General features: G+C 42.1%; 1 protein-coding gene across 2 annotated transcripts in view; it reads left to right on the top strand.

Annotated features, from left to right (window-relative positions):
- Nucleotides 1-17,594, top strand: part of PLEKHN1 (pleckstrin homology domain containing N1) — a 44,428-nt gene that overhangs the window by 18,306 nt on the left and 8,528 nt on the right. For both annotated transcript variants that reach the window (XM_040427113.1, XM_040427105.1), the window contains 6 exons: nucleotides 7,742-7,885; nucleotides 10,162-10,242; nucleotides 10,847-10,940; nucleotides 11,422-11,546; nucleotides 15,127-15,273; nucleotides 16,755-16,835. In XM_040427113.1, coding sequence (XP_040283047.1) covers nucleotides 7,742-7,885; nucleotides 10,162-10,242; nucleotides 10,847-10,940; nucleotides 11,422-11,546; nucleotides 15,127-15,273; nucleotides 16,755-16,835 — 672 coding nt within the window. The remainder of the gene's footprint in view (nucleotides 1-7,741; nucleotides 7,886-10,161; nucleotides 10,243-10,846; nucleotides 10,941-11,421; nucleotides 11,547-15,126; nucleotides 15,274-16,754; nucleotides 16,836-17,594) is intronic.

Genomic DNA, 17,594 nt, shown 5'->3' with positions numbered 1-17,594 from the left:
AAGAGCCTGAAGGGAAGCTGGAGAGTATCAAAGGTGCCTTCAACCCTTCGACTGCTGGGCTTTAGTGGTTGAACCACCAATATCCTATCTATGTCCCATAAATGTAAGTGATAGGAACCCAATATCTATGCACTGGAGTGAGGCGTGCAGGTTATTCTCTGATCAACAATTTGACCTACATAAAGATTGATGTCCTTAATGGAACAACCTGGTTCCATGGTGGAACTTTTCTTTGTCTGTCCTTGATCATTTATGAAGATTATGCTTGCAGAAGGCCTTGTATGTTTACACATGTTGTACACTCCAGCTGTGGGCGCACCAGCGTGACTCCAGCAGCCAGGGTGTTAGACTTTATTTGAAGTCATGGCTGAGTGCTGGTTGGGGCTGAGCTGCTGCTCCTTTTGTTTTTCCACTGACTCTGCTGTCTGTGGCTCCATTTCGGCTGAATGAAACGTGTTAGAAGAGCAATTTACTTCTGTTTGTCACTTTTGTACCTCAGGGATAAGAGTGTCGTACAGGATCTGTGTATTTCAAACTGTTCTGCATAATTAGCATTGTGGTGAAAAGAAGTGCTGGATAAATCTTGTTTTATGGATTGGTTGGTGGATTTGCACAATGTTATTGTGCATAGTGTCAACCCAAATGGTGCTGCTGATACACCTTATTTTTTATATTTAATATGGTGATTACCGTATATTTTTATAAGTGTCTTTCCGTTAATAAAAATAAAAAATAGTACAAAATGTTGAGCCTTTATGATGACCTGTTAATCGCCTGATCATCAGATTGGATGACCAAGAATGCCTTTAGGCCCAGTTGCACATGTAGATTATGGGTCACTGCGTGTGACAATGCATTGTGTATTTAAAGGGGTTGTCCAACAAAAATTTCTACAGTTTTCCAACCAGCTGCTAGATCTAAATACTTCTGTAATTGCATTTAATTATTTTTTTTTAGCTATTTCAATGGAATCTCTGTATAGCGCCACCAACTGTTGTTCTTTATCTAATTTATTTGTCCATCTCACTGAGGTGGACGCACATGCTCAGTTCTAATCTTCAACTGCCACCAGCTGCAGCAGACAGGATGTGCCCCTTGAGAAAGGAGTGCTTGAAATAAATCTGGCAGAGCAAAGAATGGGGAGCTCTATGGGTTCATGTGAGATACAGGACTGGTTCTCGATTTGTTGGAAAGAGGTTGTCATCGATTATGGTAATTTTTAACATCATGGGGTAACCCCTTTTTTCCTGGCAGGCAGAATGAAAAATACAAATTTCTATTGGAAAAGACTGCTCATGAGCTTACAGTTTAATGGGTGCTCTCACCATTCACTGTCGCTTGCAGACATGTAACTGGAGAGCATATGCTGAGCCCTATGGATTAGCAGAATAAAGGTCCATCGGTGGTCTCTTCACTGCAGTAGCACCCACAGTATTGTCGATACAAGCCTGGGTTCGCCTAGTACTGCATCACTGGAATAGGCACAGCCATATTTATTGACGTCATTGCGAAGGGATCCTATGATCGAGTCCTGACCAGCCGTACATTGTTGTTCTGTTCTAATTATAGGTTAAAGGGAACCTGTCATCACCTTTATGCTGTCCATACTAACGGTAGCATAAAGTAGAAACAGGTGATTTCAGCGGTCTGTCATTTATAAGTTAAAAGTAAGTGGTTGCCGAGAACCAACATCACAATTATTGCAGACTGGGCCTGGAAAAGAGTCATGGCCACCTGAGAAGAGTCCTGGTTATTCATGAATTCCTGCCCACCGCTGATGACTGACAGTCTTCTACCTAGTTTTCTCCCTTTCTCTCTAGGAGAGAACTGCCAATCATCAGCAGATTAGTGAGAGTGCAGGAGATTATGAATAACCAGGACTCTTCTCAAGTAGATTTGACTCTTTTCAAGGCCTGGGCTGAAATGATTATGATGCTGGTTCTCAGCAACCACTTACCTTTAGCTCATGAGTGACACAGCGCTGACATCAGCATTTCTGTCACTAATTTATGCTGCCCTCAGTGAGATCAGCATAAAGTTGATGCAGGTTCCCCTTTAAACTAATATTCTGAAAAACCAGTTTTAACCATTAGTTGGGGGAGTGCCGGCTTCGTTCCAACTAGAATTGTGTTGATCGGGTCTTCTGCATAGCATGGCATGCTTTCAGGTTATATGCACCAGCACTTTTGCTATTTCTTTCATTTGCTGCCTGAGCACTTTTAGCAGCTTCTGTAAGACATGTCCAATCCTTGAGATGGCCTTTACAATAATCTCACTGCCACACTCCAATGCTTTAATTGCTTCTTACCCATTGTCCACTTTGTACATCCACATTCTAACCAGTGTCAGGAGTGTCTCCTCTCCTGCTGGGTCTGATCAACGTTCCGGACATAACCGCTGCCTGAACGTAGGTGGGATTTGGTGACTCAAAGATTTTCTTTGGACAAGTGTGTGTGGTGTTCCAGTGGATTACTTTTAAAGCAAAACTATATGCATAAACTTTACCCCTCCAAGGTATATTTTGTATCAGTTTTGAGAGATGTCATGATTTTTTTTATATAAAATTTTTTTTTTCTCTCCTTTGACATCCAAAGTGATTGTAAGCATCATGCTGTCTGCTACTTATCATGTGCTTTGGTTATCTGCAGTCGTGTAATTTAACCCTATGACAACTAAAGGTTAGCACCATTTTTTTAAGGAGGTTTTGATGTAGATGGTGAGCTTAATGGAAAGGGGCTTGGCTTAAGATGCACAATTTTGCATCAAAATGATGCCACAATTCTGGCGGAACAGTCTGTCTGAAGTAATCCAATCAATAGTTGCTAATAAGTCAGAGACAAGTGTCTATCCCTGCAGCAGATTTATCATCCAGTCTGAGCCCCTGTGATAAGTGGTTCAGGTCTGGACAGCCTGTCTACATGTACGCCGTCTACAGCAACCAGAACTCCATCTAACGTTGGGTCTTTTGAGCAGAAGATGCAGTTTAGTCTGGAACCTGGGGCTCAAGCATATGTTTTGCACAGAGGCTCAACAGTGGTTGGTACACGGAGTCTACAGAACCATAGGCACTCCATATATCGTTGTATGGTACCTCCATGCCCTACTGCAGTCCAGAGATTGGGCCTCATAGACTATTGTGGTTGCCATATTAAAGCTCAGTACAACTTGGAGGTTGAATGGAGCTGTAATATGGTGTGGCCATGAGACCTTAAATGAGTTATCCTACCACAAACATGTATTTCCTGCTCATAGGATAGGTAAAAATTTATAATAGGTGGGGTCTGACTGCTGGAACTCCCACAGATTGCTAAAACGGGGGTTCCAAGACATTTGGATGGGGTAGTGGTCACACCTGTGCCATGCCACTCCATTTGAAGTTGCCCAATTAAAGAGAAAAAAAGATGCATCTTCTTGAGGCTAAGCATTTTTGTAGCCCAGAACTTAATAAAGAACATAGGAAAGTTGTCCTATTGAAAGGTAATTTCATATCCCAATGAGTCCCAAAAAAATGGAATTTGACACTGTTTGACACACTACTGAACACAGGACAGAATTTGTCCCAAGGATTACAAGATCTAAAGAAGCTCCTCCAGAGATAGAGGCACCAGGTCTTTGAGATAATATCAGTTTAGAAACCATAAAACATTCACACTGCTTCCCTGTAGGCACATTTAACGACTCCTTCTCCAAGCTATTCTTGTTATTCTTTTGTTTTTCGAATGTCCATTACACCATGTTTTTGCTCTTATTTTATTTTTTTTATATATGTATGGTGTTTCTTCAAACACTGTTATATTATGCTTGATGAAGAGACCTACGTTGTCTCGAAAACTTGCTATGTGTCATCAATGCTTCCATTTTTGTTAGCAATTTAAAAGGTGTTGTACCTGCAAGACTCTTATTTATTGCTGTTGTTAAGAGAATCAAAATAAGTCATTGGGACTGATGGAACTAGGCAGCCTGTTCGAACGTTATTACGTTTAAACTCTAACGTAACAGGGTCTTAACCCCCCTTTTATAGTGATTGTGGGGATTTAAAGTAAGTGTAGTCTTCTGATCTGGTGGCTTTCCATTGTGCTGATGGGTCGTATTGTTTGTTAGGGTTAATACGTTTTCTTTTTTTCTCCTGTATAGAGGTTTCTATAGTGTGCTGTATCTATTCAATCCCTTTCTATTTTAGTCCTCCCTGCAGAGCTGCACTTGGTAATTCTGTCCAGTGGAGTTTTGCGCATTCCTTGGTGGGGTGGAATGTTCCTTTCCCTAGTTCAACATTCCATTCCAGTAGATCCAGTAGCTATTGCCAGACCTTGGCTGGAGTCTGGGGATCTAACAATTGCCAGCACAGATGTATCCAGAACTGTGATACAATGCGTGATTGTTGGATGCGCAGAATTGCAATTTTTGAGTGTTCTTTTTTTGATCCATAATTGAGAGAGAGAGATTTGTGTGGAAATTCTACCAGCTATACCCCCAAATTCCCCCCCCGACCTGATGTCCTACACTCATGACTATTGCATCCCAGAAAATACAAGTCTGCCAACTGCCTATATCTGTGCTAGTCATAGTACCCATTATCTTACCTGGGTCACTGTCATGAAGTCATTAGTTCAAGGATGATGGCTAGAACCAACCTTTGGTCCATTCTGTTTGACTAGTAGTGCATGCCTACTTTTTGTTGCACCTATAAGCGGACATCAGAGGCAAATGTCAATCCCTTCTGCCAACCCTGAAACCACCATTACGGTTGCTATAATCTGAGGATCTAGCCTACCCTTCCGGGAGGTCTCTTATTTTTCCTGGAATCTTCCAGACATTCTGTGATCTGCAGTATGTTCTAGAATATGTAATGTTGTGGTGGCGTTTATATGCTTTTTCTTTTTCACACTTCTAGAAGTCCAGTGGTCTGAGCAATTCTCTAAGCCTCTGCTCTTAATATCCAGGTGCTCTGCTTGCTTTCAGACACAGAAGATTTATTATTCTTGTTAATCTGTTAACATTTTGACAATAATCTGTCTGTCATCTGGACTGGGTAGGCGGATTAGCTAGAATTATACATGGCAGACATGAGTTGTGTCGTGCTATTGTCTAGCACCTGAGATCTGTAGATATGTGGTCTCCTCCTCAGCCTGCATCAGTTATGGACACCTCAACATTGAGGACATCTCCTATGATGAGTAGTTCAGAGTTGCACAATTACTTAGTGATGACTACCACTTTTTTTTATTTTATTTGTATTCATTTATTCATCTGCCATTAAAATTCTATGTTTTTAGGCATTACTTGTGGCTTTTCTATGTCCCTGTCCAAGCACTCCTCAATGATGTTTCAGTTTTTTTTTGTGTTGTTTTTGAGCAAATACTTGGACAGAGAAGTCCCTGGTATAATACTTGGGACAATTTTCATGTAGTACTATAGAGCTCACCAACACTATCTCAAACACTTGACATAGGAAAGCCATGGCAAAGCATCAGCTACCTCATGTATAAGAAAATTATATGGTTCAAAAAGGAAGTCAGGAAAAAACCTAAAAGAGAAACATGACAGGTGATGTGCAGTATATAGTTATTGTGTGGGTGATGGCTCATGATTCAACTCCCTAATACATTGGGCTTCAGAGTTGTAGCATCAGTTTGAATATCATGGGAGTTGTAGTTAAAGGGATTTGCAGTTGCAAGGTAGGCCTACTGCTATGTACGGTAGAATACCTGAAACATAACCATAACTTTCTTGTTAAAATACAGTCCTCGAATACTGAGAAATGATTTTCGGTGCACCATGGGTGGGGCCTCTCCCTTCCCAGCAGCTGGTCTCCCCTGCATCATCTTTACCGGTTCTGAAATCCAAGGAACTGTCCATCAAATAAGGGGAGAGGTGCTGGGTGATATTACTGTCAGAGCGATGCGGCATCAAACTGAGTGGCTTCGCCCACAGTGCACTAAAAACCTAATTTGCATGAAAATAGACTAATTTCTAACAATTAGTGCAGTGGATTTTCACAAGAAAAATGTTTGTTTTAGCGGCCTGCTTACCTTGAAACAGATTTTGGAGGTGAAAGTGTTTTACCCAGTCTAAGGTAGGCACCACCGAGTGGCAGTTAGTCAGGATTCGTCCTTTATGTCTGTGGTAGCCATTCCCCAGCAGGATTAGAGCGTGCCGTACATCTGTGTCTCCTGTTACACTGCACAACTATGTGCGTTATAACAGTCGGTAAAGCCGGCTATAATCCTTCCACCATCAGAAACTGATACAGAAGATCCTGGCCTCAGAAAATCAGGCTAGCAAGTAGATAAACAGGACGTGTTCTCTTTAAAATAAATTCCGTACGGCTACTAATTTGATGTGTAACCAGAAACTTATTGACTGATGTTAGAAAATGGTATCCCTGACTGCAGCGGGTACATGGAGACCGCCCTCGAGCCTTTACATGTAGGCCTGGGGATTAGCGGGTCACTGTCAGCGACAGGCGCGTAGGCAAGATCAGCACAGACATCTGAAACTGAATACTGGGTCAGTCAAGTTCAGTCTTTTGAACTCTATCCCGCTGACCTTAGAAATATTATCAAGATTTCTCTTCAGGATATAGCTTTCATTACTGTGCCTCTCATAACTGTCAGTGTAAAAAAAAAATGCTGTAATTTTTGTAATTTCTCCCAATAAGAGTCTATAAAACAAAAGTTTATAAATATAAAAAAACAAGCCCTAGAGGAGCTGTGATGCCTGCCATTTTGGGTGCATTTCTGTGAAGGAAAGAAAAAAAAAAAAAAAAACTAAATAAAGAAAATATACTAAAGAAACTGCTGAATAGAATTTGTAATGTATCGACAGTTGTAGACAACTCGAGAACTTTGGCTTCAGACGTGGCTATAATAGTCTGCTACCAAAAACATAAATCGATGTGGTTTCCCCTTAGATACAGTTGTGTTTTTCTGTTTTTTTTTTCTTCAAAACTAGTGATAAGAAATACTGGCTTAGTTGCCCCTAGCAACCAACCCGGTTAATCCTTTCATTTTCCAAAGTAGCTCGAAAAATGAAAGGTGGAATCTGGTTGCTAGGGACAACTAAGGCAGTATCCTTTAGCACTAGTTTTGATAAATCTCCCCCCTGAGGGCATTTTAACAAAACTGGTGCAATGTGGAGTAGTTGTCCATGGCAACCAATCAAATTCCACCCCTCATTTTTCATAGACCCCTTGAAGGTGAAAGCAGCAAACCTGATTGGTTGTCAAGGGCAACAATTTCATTTTTGCTTTGCTCCAGTCTTTATACATCTCGCTAATAGATATTGGCAGGAGCGTTTCTTATGGTATATATTTCCTAAATTCTGTGTGGGTCGGTGGTCTACTTAAAGGTGTTGTCTGAGCTTAGAATATCCATTTATTTCATATCTTATTGGGGGATTCTTATCGGGGTCCACGGGATCTTTTTCTCTTGGCAAGAGCGTCTTTTGTTCTGGAGGACTTGTCCTGCCCTGCATGGTCATGGCGTAATGCTTCATTTCCCCTGTGATGGCGCTGTGGGAAGGAAGTTGAACACTTGTTACCCCTTAGGACTACAGTTGATTCCTGGGGTCCAAACACGGGGGCACTTTTGCATCAGCTTGTGTTCTAACAAGTTGGGATTGTCCAAAATGGAGAATTCCTTTTAAGAAAGTTGACCCATTGAATATGCTTTCATTTGGATTAAACTTTTTCTTATTTTTTTTTATGATAAAATTCCATTTTTAACAAAGTTTCTTTCAATAGGATATTGGCAATGATCTGCAGAAGGACCATGTGGACCAAAGATTCCTTAGCATCTTCCGCAAGGGCAAGAAGAAAACTATTGTTCGAAACATGGGGCAAATGATTCATTATTCCAAGGTCAAGTTTCGATTCCAGAACAGCCAGGTAACTATGACTACATAGAAATGACATTGCCATGGAAATCGCAGCTTGTTTAAAGGGGTTTTCTGGGTGTAAAATATTGATGCCCTATCCTCGGGTGAAGTCCTGACACCTGGCTCTCCCACCAATCGACTATTTGAAGAGGAGAGCTGCGGCCTTCTCACTGCCTCCAAAGCACAGCGCCATACATTGATATAGTGTCTGTGCTTGGTATTGCAGCCAAGGTCCATTCACTTGAACGCCTACGCCTTGTGACCGATGATGTAATTTCCATCCAAAGGGTCAACTCAAGTCTAAAAGTAGGAACGTTGACAAAGTTACATTTTGGCTGCCTCACGCTATAGATCAGTGCCCCTCTGTGTGTACATTACAGGGCCCCATGCACCCCGTCTGCAGCTGTTTACTATATCATTTTCAGTCCCTCCATTTGTAGTTGTGAAGCATCTTAAAGGTTAATGGAGTTAAGTATATACCGCAGTAGTGCATGGTATTCGCCCCGGTCATGACCGTTTTAAGGCCCGTCTTATTCACCATGTACCTCTGCCTGTGACTCATTTCCGAGACTACTTGTGTCTCTATCTTGGACCTTGATCTCTAGTTGATTGTATTATGTTGTGTGGTAAACGTATTAACCCTTTTTGGCTTCTACACCTTAAAGAAGACCTGGACAAATCTATATTTTAGCAACTCCTTGCACTCTGTATGTAATAACAATCCTGGAACCTTTGTTCTTATGTTCCATTCCTTTATTATATCTGCAGGAAGTTATGAATGAAGTACTTGCAGTTTGGAATGAAGGTCCAGATGCAGGAACAAAGCCCCAGCTAGTAACACTCATCTGGACCTTCACTGCAGTCTGCAAGCAATTCATTCATAACTTCTAGCAGGAATAATAAAGAAATGGCACGACATAGTCATAAGAATAAATGCTCCAAAGTTGTTATTACATGGGGAGTGCAAGTAGTTACTAAAACAGACGACAAGTCAGGGGAGGGGACAGGTCCTCGTTAACAATTTTGTCCTTCCAACATCTATATTAAAGAGATTTCTGAAAATAAAAAAAATCCCTTATAAATATCTACGTTATTGGGAAGATGGGTGATTAACAAAATAGCAGTAATTAAACCTCCCGCCGGGTTTTTCGCACCAGTTTCCATTGACTCCTGATCAGCGTTGGACTGACCCATCAGAGTACCAGAGGATCCTCCGGTGGCCCAGGATATAATACCACAGTAGGACCCAAAGGTTCTGGATAAAATGACTCATTGGGAGCTGCCTTTTGAACCAATCACTTGCCACAAGGGGCCATTTAAAAAAAAAATCAAAACCTATTAATAATATGGGGGTCAGGCCTGATAAAATAATTTCCTCTGATGTGCCCAAGGAACCCCAGTTAGACACTGCTTCTGATGGCAGTTAACCTTGTTTAGTGTCACAATATGGGCCTCCATCAAAGCACTACAGACAGTACTGCCATTAGGGCTCCAAGAAAATGAGTCTAAAAAGGGGCCCATACTCTCCTGTCCACTGCTACCTATTATATTGTCCCATTTTTTGCTTTGTAGTATGGGTCCATATGAAGAAACACTCCTTGCCTTTTCCTCTTTCATATCAAATGTTCACCGTGGGAATAAACTATAGATGGGGAGGAAGAAGTCCAAAGAGCCCTGGCCATTTGTTTGGTGCCTACATATTAGGCTACTTTCACACTAGCGTTAATACTTTCTAGTATTGAGATCAGTCATAGGGTCTTAATACCGGAAAAATAACGCTTCCGTTTTGTCCCCATTTATTATCAATGGGGAAAAAGCGTAACTGCACAGAACAGAGTGCTCCAAAATGCGTTGCGTTCTCATACCGGAGAGCAAACCGCAGCATGCGGGACAGATCCGTTTTCTCTGACGCAATAGGAAACGGATCCGTCCCCCATTGACTTTCAGTGGAGTTCATGACGGATCCGTCTTGGCTATGTTACAGATAATACAACCGGATCAGTTCAGAACAGATGCAGATGGTTGTATTATCGGTAACGGAGGCGTTTTTGCTGAACCCTGCCGGATCCAGCACAAACGCTAGTGTGAAAGTAGCCTTACAAATGTCAGCCCTCTAGAAAACCTTGGTGTGATCTCATCAGTAGTGGCATCCTAATTAATTGTCGCCCTTTTTGGTTTTGTGTAATGACTATTGTCACAAAATTTCTGCAGTATCTCTTTTTAGTGCACATTGCTTGTCTATCCAGTTTAAGAAGATTTTCAGGTTGAGATTTCTTTTACTTTCAGGATATTAGTGACTGCTATTTGGAAATGTTCCAGTCCCACCTGTACTTCCAGTCCCGAGGTCCCGCCGGGTTGACGTATCAGGTATGTACTCACCTGGCACTTTTCTTGAGATTTGGACATGCATGCTTGTTCAGAAGCTGTTGTTATGGGAAGGGGTCTTTGAAGTAGGTCAACGTACTAGAAACGTGACTTCATGTAGATTCAGCCAGACAGACCTTGTTCAAATATCTCTTGGCTTTTGACCCTTCAGGGTCACATCCATCACTCGTGTTTACACAACATTCATGCCCATCTTTTATCTGTGTCATGAGAAGCCTAGCAAGTCCTTTTTGGACATTTTGAGTATTTATATGTTTTGTGTTGTTTTGTTCTCCACTGGACTATATTGCATCCTTCTTGGCTTTCTGTTTGGTATGTGCTGACCCAGAAGGGTATCAGTTTTCTTTCTTTGAGTGAAGAACAAGGTATTTGTAAACCTCCTTTCTTTTGGGTGTTTATCTCTATAGCTCCTATTAGCTATTAGTCTTATATTGGTAAACACACTTTATTATATGTCACTAGTTTGCAGATATGGCATTGTACCGCCCCGTCACAGGTATCTTTGTTGTCTAGGCCCTTCTCTATCCAAAACATTTTCACCATTTTAAAACTTCCTTTCATACTTTATTTTTTTTTACCTCCCCAGGGATTGGTACCATTGAAGGAGCTGAGTGTTTACAAGTTGGAACGCTCTAAGGTTCCACCAAAACCTGAGGAAGAGCATGCTTTCCGAATCACAGGTAAAAACAAATGAGAGCCTTACATAATGGTATTATAAATTTGGCTAGGATTACAGGGTGACCTGCACACGTCATGTGGCTGATGATCCCAGAATGGTGCTTCCTGCATCACACCTAGTGAAAATGAGAGGGGTTGCATTGTGACTCCCAAATTGCAGTGACCTGACATTTGCAATAAATCGAACCCTACTGACCACATTCACTTTCATTGGTCATGATGCAGGCACACCACACTCGGATCTGCGTAGCCCTAGACTCATTTCTACTAATCCTAATTTATTATATAAAGGGTCTCTAGCAATATTTCAGCCCATTTAGACGTTTAGGGCAATGGCTGAGGTTACCATATATGACAGCTATGGTCGTAGACCCCATGATCCAGTCATAATGTTTCAGAGCTCTTAACTTTTGTTTTTAATGTGAGATGGACACGTAGTTTGGTTATTGTCACTGACTATTATTTAACTCATTCTTCTATTAGGTCCCCTGCTTAATCCTTTAATAGTTTATTGCCCAACACCGCAAGAGTTGCAGAAATGGCTTTACCACTTGGAGAAACAGATCCAGCTCAATGGTGGAAATCTGGATACTTTACCCGTGACGGAGGTAAGACTTGTAAGAGATGTTTTTGGCGTCTGACTACTGATGTTGGCAGAATCTATCTTTGGAGCTTTAAAGGGAACCTGTCACCGGGATTTTGTGTATAGAGCTGAGGACATGGGTTGCTAGATGGCCGCTAGCACATCCGCAATACCCAGTCCCCATAGCTCTGTGTGCTTTTATTATGTCAAAAAAACTATTTGATACATATGCAAATTAACCTGAGATGAGTCCTGTCCCTGACTCATCTCGCGTACAGGACTCATCTCAGGTTAATTTGCATATGTATCAAATCTTTTTTTTACACAATAAAAGCACACAGAGCTATGGGGACTGGGTATTGTAGATGTGCTAGTGGACATCTAGCAACCCATGTCCTCAGCTCTATACACAAAATCCCGGTGACAGGTTCCCTTTAAAGGGGTTAGATATTGATTACCTAACTTAAGGATAGGTCATCAATATCAGATCGGCAGAGGTCCTGAGTGTCAGTGATTGGCTGTTTGAAGACACCACGATTAGGCCTAATGCACCTGAATATCCAATGAGTGGCACTGTGCTTGTTAAGCTGCGAGAAGGCGTCCTTAAACATCTGATCCACGGGGATCCTGGGTATAGGACCTCCCCCTTCCAATCTGGTGTTGGTAACCTATTCTGAGGATAGGCCATCAATATCTGAATCTCAGAAAGCCCCATTAAATTAACCTCTTCGTGTTGTAGACCTATTTCGGCCCATTTTCACTGGCCGACTGAGCAGGCAATTATCGGGAACGCACAGTTAATTTCCTATAATTGCCTTTTCGTCAGAGGAGGTGAGAGCTGCAGTTATACACAACAATTATCTCCTCTCTATGGGGACGAATGATCACTGCTGTGATCACTCATCCACATACAGATTTGTTTCTGGGTTGCAGATCCCAGTTTACACAGGACTATCTGCTGCCCAGAAAAAAACGATTTAGGTATGTTCATCAACGATGCTTTCTCCCCATGAAAGAGGTGGTTCATTGTGTGATCGGTGGCTCCTTTTACAACGACCGATTTTTAAAGAGCAAATGGTTGAATGTGTTAAAGGTGGCAGTATTGTACAGTTTTACAATAAATGTAAAAAAAACAACCAATCTGTGCACCTGGCTAACTTTAGAAGCTCTGTAGATACTGGACAGTGGAGTGATCCCATTGACTACTAAGTAAACTCTATGGGCAGCTGTGCTCACTCTTTACTTGTTCACTCTTTGGCGGTTTATAATACTTGCTAAAAAGTAGAGTCTTCATAAAGTTTTGTTCAGAGGGGTAGATGGAGATTTGGCAGGGTAAATGTTCTCGCATGAGAAGAAAGGCTATTTTGCAGCCGACACATATTTTATGGACTTAGACAGCTGATCCCACCTGTTTGCTTTGGCTGTGCAGCTGTGATCAGTACAGAGGGGTCACACAAGCTCCAGCTGTCCTCCAACACAGGAGCCGTCTAATATCTGAGCCTGAGTGGATGGTTTCTACATTTCTTCTAATTGCTGGGGAGATGAGTGCAATTTTATGCAATGTGCTCTGTAATTCTTGATTAGTTTCAAATGACCCAAGGAAAGATGGTGAAATCGGAAACTTCATGGCATAAATGACTTTTGGGTGTGAACAGGTTTCCAAACACACAATGATCTGTACACTGATGAACACCTCAATCCTAACCTCAAACGCATCTAAAACATAAGTACGTCAGTAATTTCAGGGACCTCCACCGTCATCATATATTCACGTGGCTTGCTTTTGTCTGCCGTATTAAAGCCGTAATGATCTTCAGTTGTTGGAACAAGTTTGTAAGCTCCTTAGATGTTCTCGTACTGTGATCTGTGAGTGACATGATGGACAGGCTTTATAATGTCAGACCAGACCATTTTAATGCTGTACCTATTTTGCTAATCTTGGATGCTGAATTTAGGCTCAGATCTTTCGCCTTCCCTTCTCTTTTCTTCATTTGCACCTGTGGCCCCTGAAACTCTAGAATTAGCTGCTATGGGAACAGACAGTCCTGAACAGCAGCAACAGCTGTGAGGGTGGACAGGCTTACCCCGCCTGCCAAGGGATTACCCTGGGTGTCGGCACAGCTGCAACAGATTGGGTCACACACCCTGGGTCCTGGCCTGCACTCCAGGGTCATCACACCCTGCAGTTATGAACACAGTTATTGTAAGGACAGGACAGCCTCCCATTTGTCTGGATATAAGCCCTAGATCTGAGCATCTCCTCTAACCTAGGCATACATGTGCGTGCGTGCGTGCGTGCTTGCGAAGATGAAATTAATTCCATATCAGAACTTCTGTCTAAGGCCTTGTGCACATGACAGTGTCCACAAAATACAGATGTGGTCTGTGTGCCATCCTCCCATTGACTTCAATAGGCCCATGGTCCACATATTGAGAACCTGTTCTATTGTTTAGCAGAACGGACATACGGATATTCTTTCTGCATACGTATGTCTGCTCTGCAAATGGGATAGAACACATCCTATACTTTATGCTGCCCTCAGACCTCACTGAGGGCAGCATAAATTAGTGACAGAAATGCTGATTTCAGCGGTGTGTCAATAGTAAGTGGTGGTCGAGTACCAGCATCATAATCATTGCAACACAGGCCTTGAAAAGAGTCACATCTTCTTGAGAAGAGTCATGGTTATTCCTAATCTCCTGCTCTCCCGCCCACCTGCGGATGATTGGCAGTTCTCTCCTAGAGAGATGGGGAGAAAACTAGGTAGAAGGCTGTCAATCAGCAGCAGGTGGGCAGGGAGAGCAGGAATTCATGAATAACCAGGACTCTTCTCAGGTGGCCGAGACTCTTCTCCAGGCCCAGTCTGCAAGGATTGTGATGTTGGTTCTCGGCAACCACTTACTTTTATCTTATAAATGACAGACCGCTGAAATCAACTCGCCTGTCTCTACTTTATACTGCCGATAGTATGGGCAGCATAAAGTTGATGACGGGTTCTCTTTTAAATGAGGTGCATCTGTGCACCAGAAACTCATAATAAATCCTTCCCCTTTGTGATCAGTAAATTCTCAGGGAACCCTTCCTACAAGTAGGGACTGTTAAAGGTGGAACCCTCTTTAGGCAGTAAAGCACTAATACACCTGGTACTGTGATGTAGAACATGGTTTAAGAATACATGACCCGAACATTAGGTGATTACCCCGCAGTCTCTCTATGGATAGATGAGAGATCAGTTTTCCTCACCTGAGTATGTGCTGTGCCAGCATTTTACCAGTCCCTGGAGTACTTCTTGTAGTAACTTGTTCTGTTTTCAGCTTGTGTTCTATTAGAAGAATGTAACAAATAGACTTTATGTATATGAGCCAGATCCACTGTGATACCCGGCAGCATTAGTAATGGGTGCCAGTATCGCACACGGATAATATTATTCCACAAATTCCAACCTCCTTCTGTTTGTTCTATGGTTAAGAAAGAGTAAGGTGCCTACAATACAACATGATTCGAAGGCCGAGAAGATGTCTAGCTTGATATAAATGTATGTGGCCACAAATGGCCTTGACCATTCTTTTAGATGGTACATTGTCATGATGATCTTCACTTTTAGGTGAACAATGCAAACGTTTTGGATAAATCTGAGCTAAGGAAATCTGTCCAGAGCCAACATGTCCAGGACTGGGAGGGAACACAGAGGGAGTCTCTAGGTGCCATCACTTGCATTTCCAAGGTGAAACTGCAGACCCTGCCATTCCAGGTTAGTGTTCAGGTTTCTATAGATCAGAGGTTGCCAACTTGTGACTCGCCATCTGTTCTGAAACTATAACTCCCAGCATGTCCTGACAGTCTTTGCTGGACGTTGTTGTTTTGCAACAGCTAGAAAGCCAAAGGCTGAAAACCACAGCTGTAGACCATGGATGAATACTGTTGTAATGTTAACAAGAACCTGCCAGGAGATTCATGCTGTCTGAACCTCAACTTGCTCCATCATTACAGGCAATTAAAGTTTTACTCTGGATACTGTGGCATTGCAGAAAAGATGAGACAGAAATGAAGGTGTCATATTGGTGCTTTCTCTTGGCTTGATTGACAGGCCTTTGCCTGTTTTTGTTTAGGGACAGACCTATGTCTACCTGAATCGCCTAGATAACTATTCTCTTTGCTGCTGAGTAAACCATAGCTAGTCTGTAACGAAGGAGCTTGTGGTTTGGGCAGCGTAGATCTTCTGGCAGGTTGACTTACAATGAGGTCCGTCAGTGTTTTGTTGTCTGTCGTTTTAACAGGAAAATTACTGCTGCCTGCAGTTCTATTCTGTTCTTATCAAATCTGATGGAATTCACAACGGGAAGCCTAGAACACAAATGTGAACCTAGCCTAAACTTGTCACTCAAAATCTTTTTCTTAGATGCACTTATTTTCTCTAGGCTTTGGTTTAACATGCTCTTGCTATGGCTAGAGATGAGCCATTTGATTCTTAACAAATCAAATTTGTCTTGAGTTTCTAAAAAATTCACATTCCAGCTGAATCGGAATAGTTTCAGTTCCATTAGGATGAATCTCACAAAATGGTGGCCACCATTTTACAGGTCAGAAGATGTAGAAGACATTTGCCTCCAAAAAGGGATAATTTGTGGACCATGTTATAATTTAAAAATTAAACAGGCTGTTTCTTACCCCCGCTGTTAGCTGTCACTTTGACATTACTGATGATGTCTTGGTGTTAAAAGAGCTTGAAAGGGGTTGAATACAGTCCTAGGAGACCTGAGAGCATCATACATGACTTTTCAGGGCAGTCCTGGCACTTTCGATTTTGGTATGAATAAATTTGTCCCGAACTGAATCTGCCAACCGATCCAAAACTAATTTTAAGAAATTCACTCCTCTCTAGCCACGGCCTTTTCACTGGTGGAACAGGAAATATTTGTGCGTATGTAATGGTCCCTTGTTTGGATGAGATATCATAAAGCCATTCCTTATAATTATTCCTGTCAAAACAATGTGTAAGTGATAATTTTACATTGTTAGCAAGTCCATGTTGACTACAGTCCTATAAGTGTTGAGTCATATGTTCAGGCAATATACGCCTTGCAGGCAATCGTCCTACTGGACTGACGTGTATTATTCTTAGGGCACGAAGGAAACCTGAAAACGTATGTGTGTGCCTCTGGGAGAATTGCTGACGTAGACTGCCTATGTTCTAGATCTCCGAAATTTAACCCCATTTTTTTAATGTCACAGGAGCTGAATGACAGAGTGTTGGTCTTGTACCCGTCCACTCTTGTGATACTTTCTGAGGAAGGAAAAACTCTTAGTTTTAAGGTAAAAAATTTTTTTTTTTTCCACGTTAACTCATCCCATGAATTGTTTACTTACACTTGAAGGTATTTTCTGAGACTCCTGTATTAAAGAGCTATCCTCAGATCGGTGGTGGTCAGCTATGGTCATCACTGAGCTGTGGTACTTTGATCACTGCAGCCTCCTCACAGCATACCAAGCACAGCGCCATACATTGTATAGTGGCTGTGCTTGGTATTGCAGTTTAGGCCCATTCACTTGAATGGGTCTGAGCTACACAACCAATCGACCTTGAAGTCACTGGGCTAAGAAGGGTCTACAGTGCTCACAAGAGCACCACAGCCTCCTCAAAAAATGATTGGCAGGGGTGCTTGGAGCCTGACCCCCGCCAATCAGATATTGATGACCTATCCAAAGGATAGGACATTAACGTATGTTTCCGGGAAAATCCCTTTAAAGGGGTTGTGCCAAGATTTACATGTCTACTCTACCATCAAGTGGATATGGAATGTCTGATAAGCGGTTGTCCGATCACTGTATGAATGGGGTGCCAGTAGAGCATGGACTCCGACGTGCCATTCATCTCTGTGGAACTACCAGAGATAGTCGAGCTGTGCACTCTGCTGTCTCCAGCAACCCCTTATAGAATGAATGGAGCTGGAGTGCGCATATTTGAACACCGCTCTTTTTATATTGAGGAACATAATGGACACTAATCTTTTGGCCTGTGGTTTGGGGATAGGTTTACATCATGACACAACCCTTTTAATAGTGATCAACCAA

The sequence above is a fragment of the Bufo bufo genome, chromosome 1 (genome assembly GCF_905171765.1).
Source record: "Bufo bufo chromosome 1, aBufBuf1.1, whole genome shotgun sequence".
Lineage (NCBI taxonomy): Eukaryota > Metazoa > Chordata > Amphibia > Anura > Bufonidae > Bufo > Bufo bufo.
This window is presented reverse-complemented; position numbering and strand designations above follow the sequence as displayed.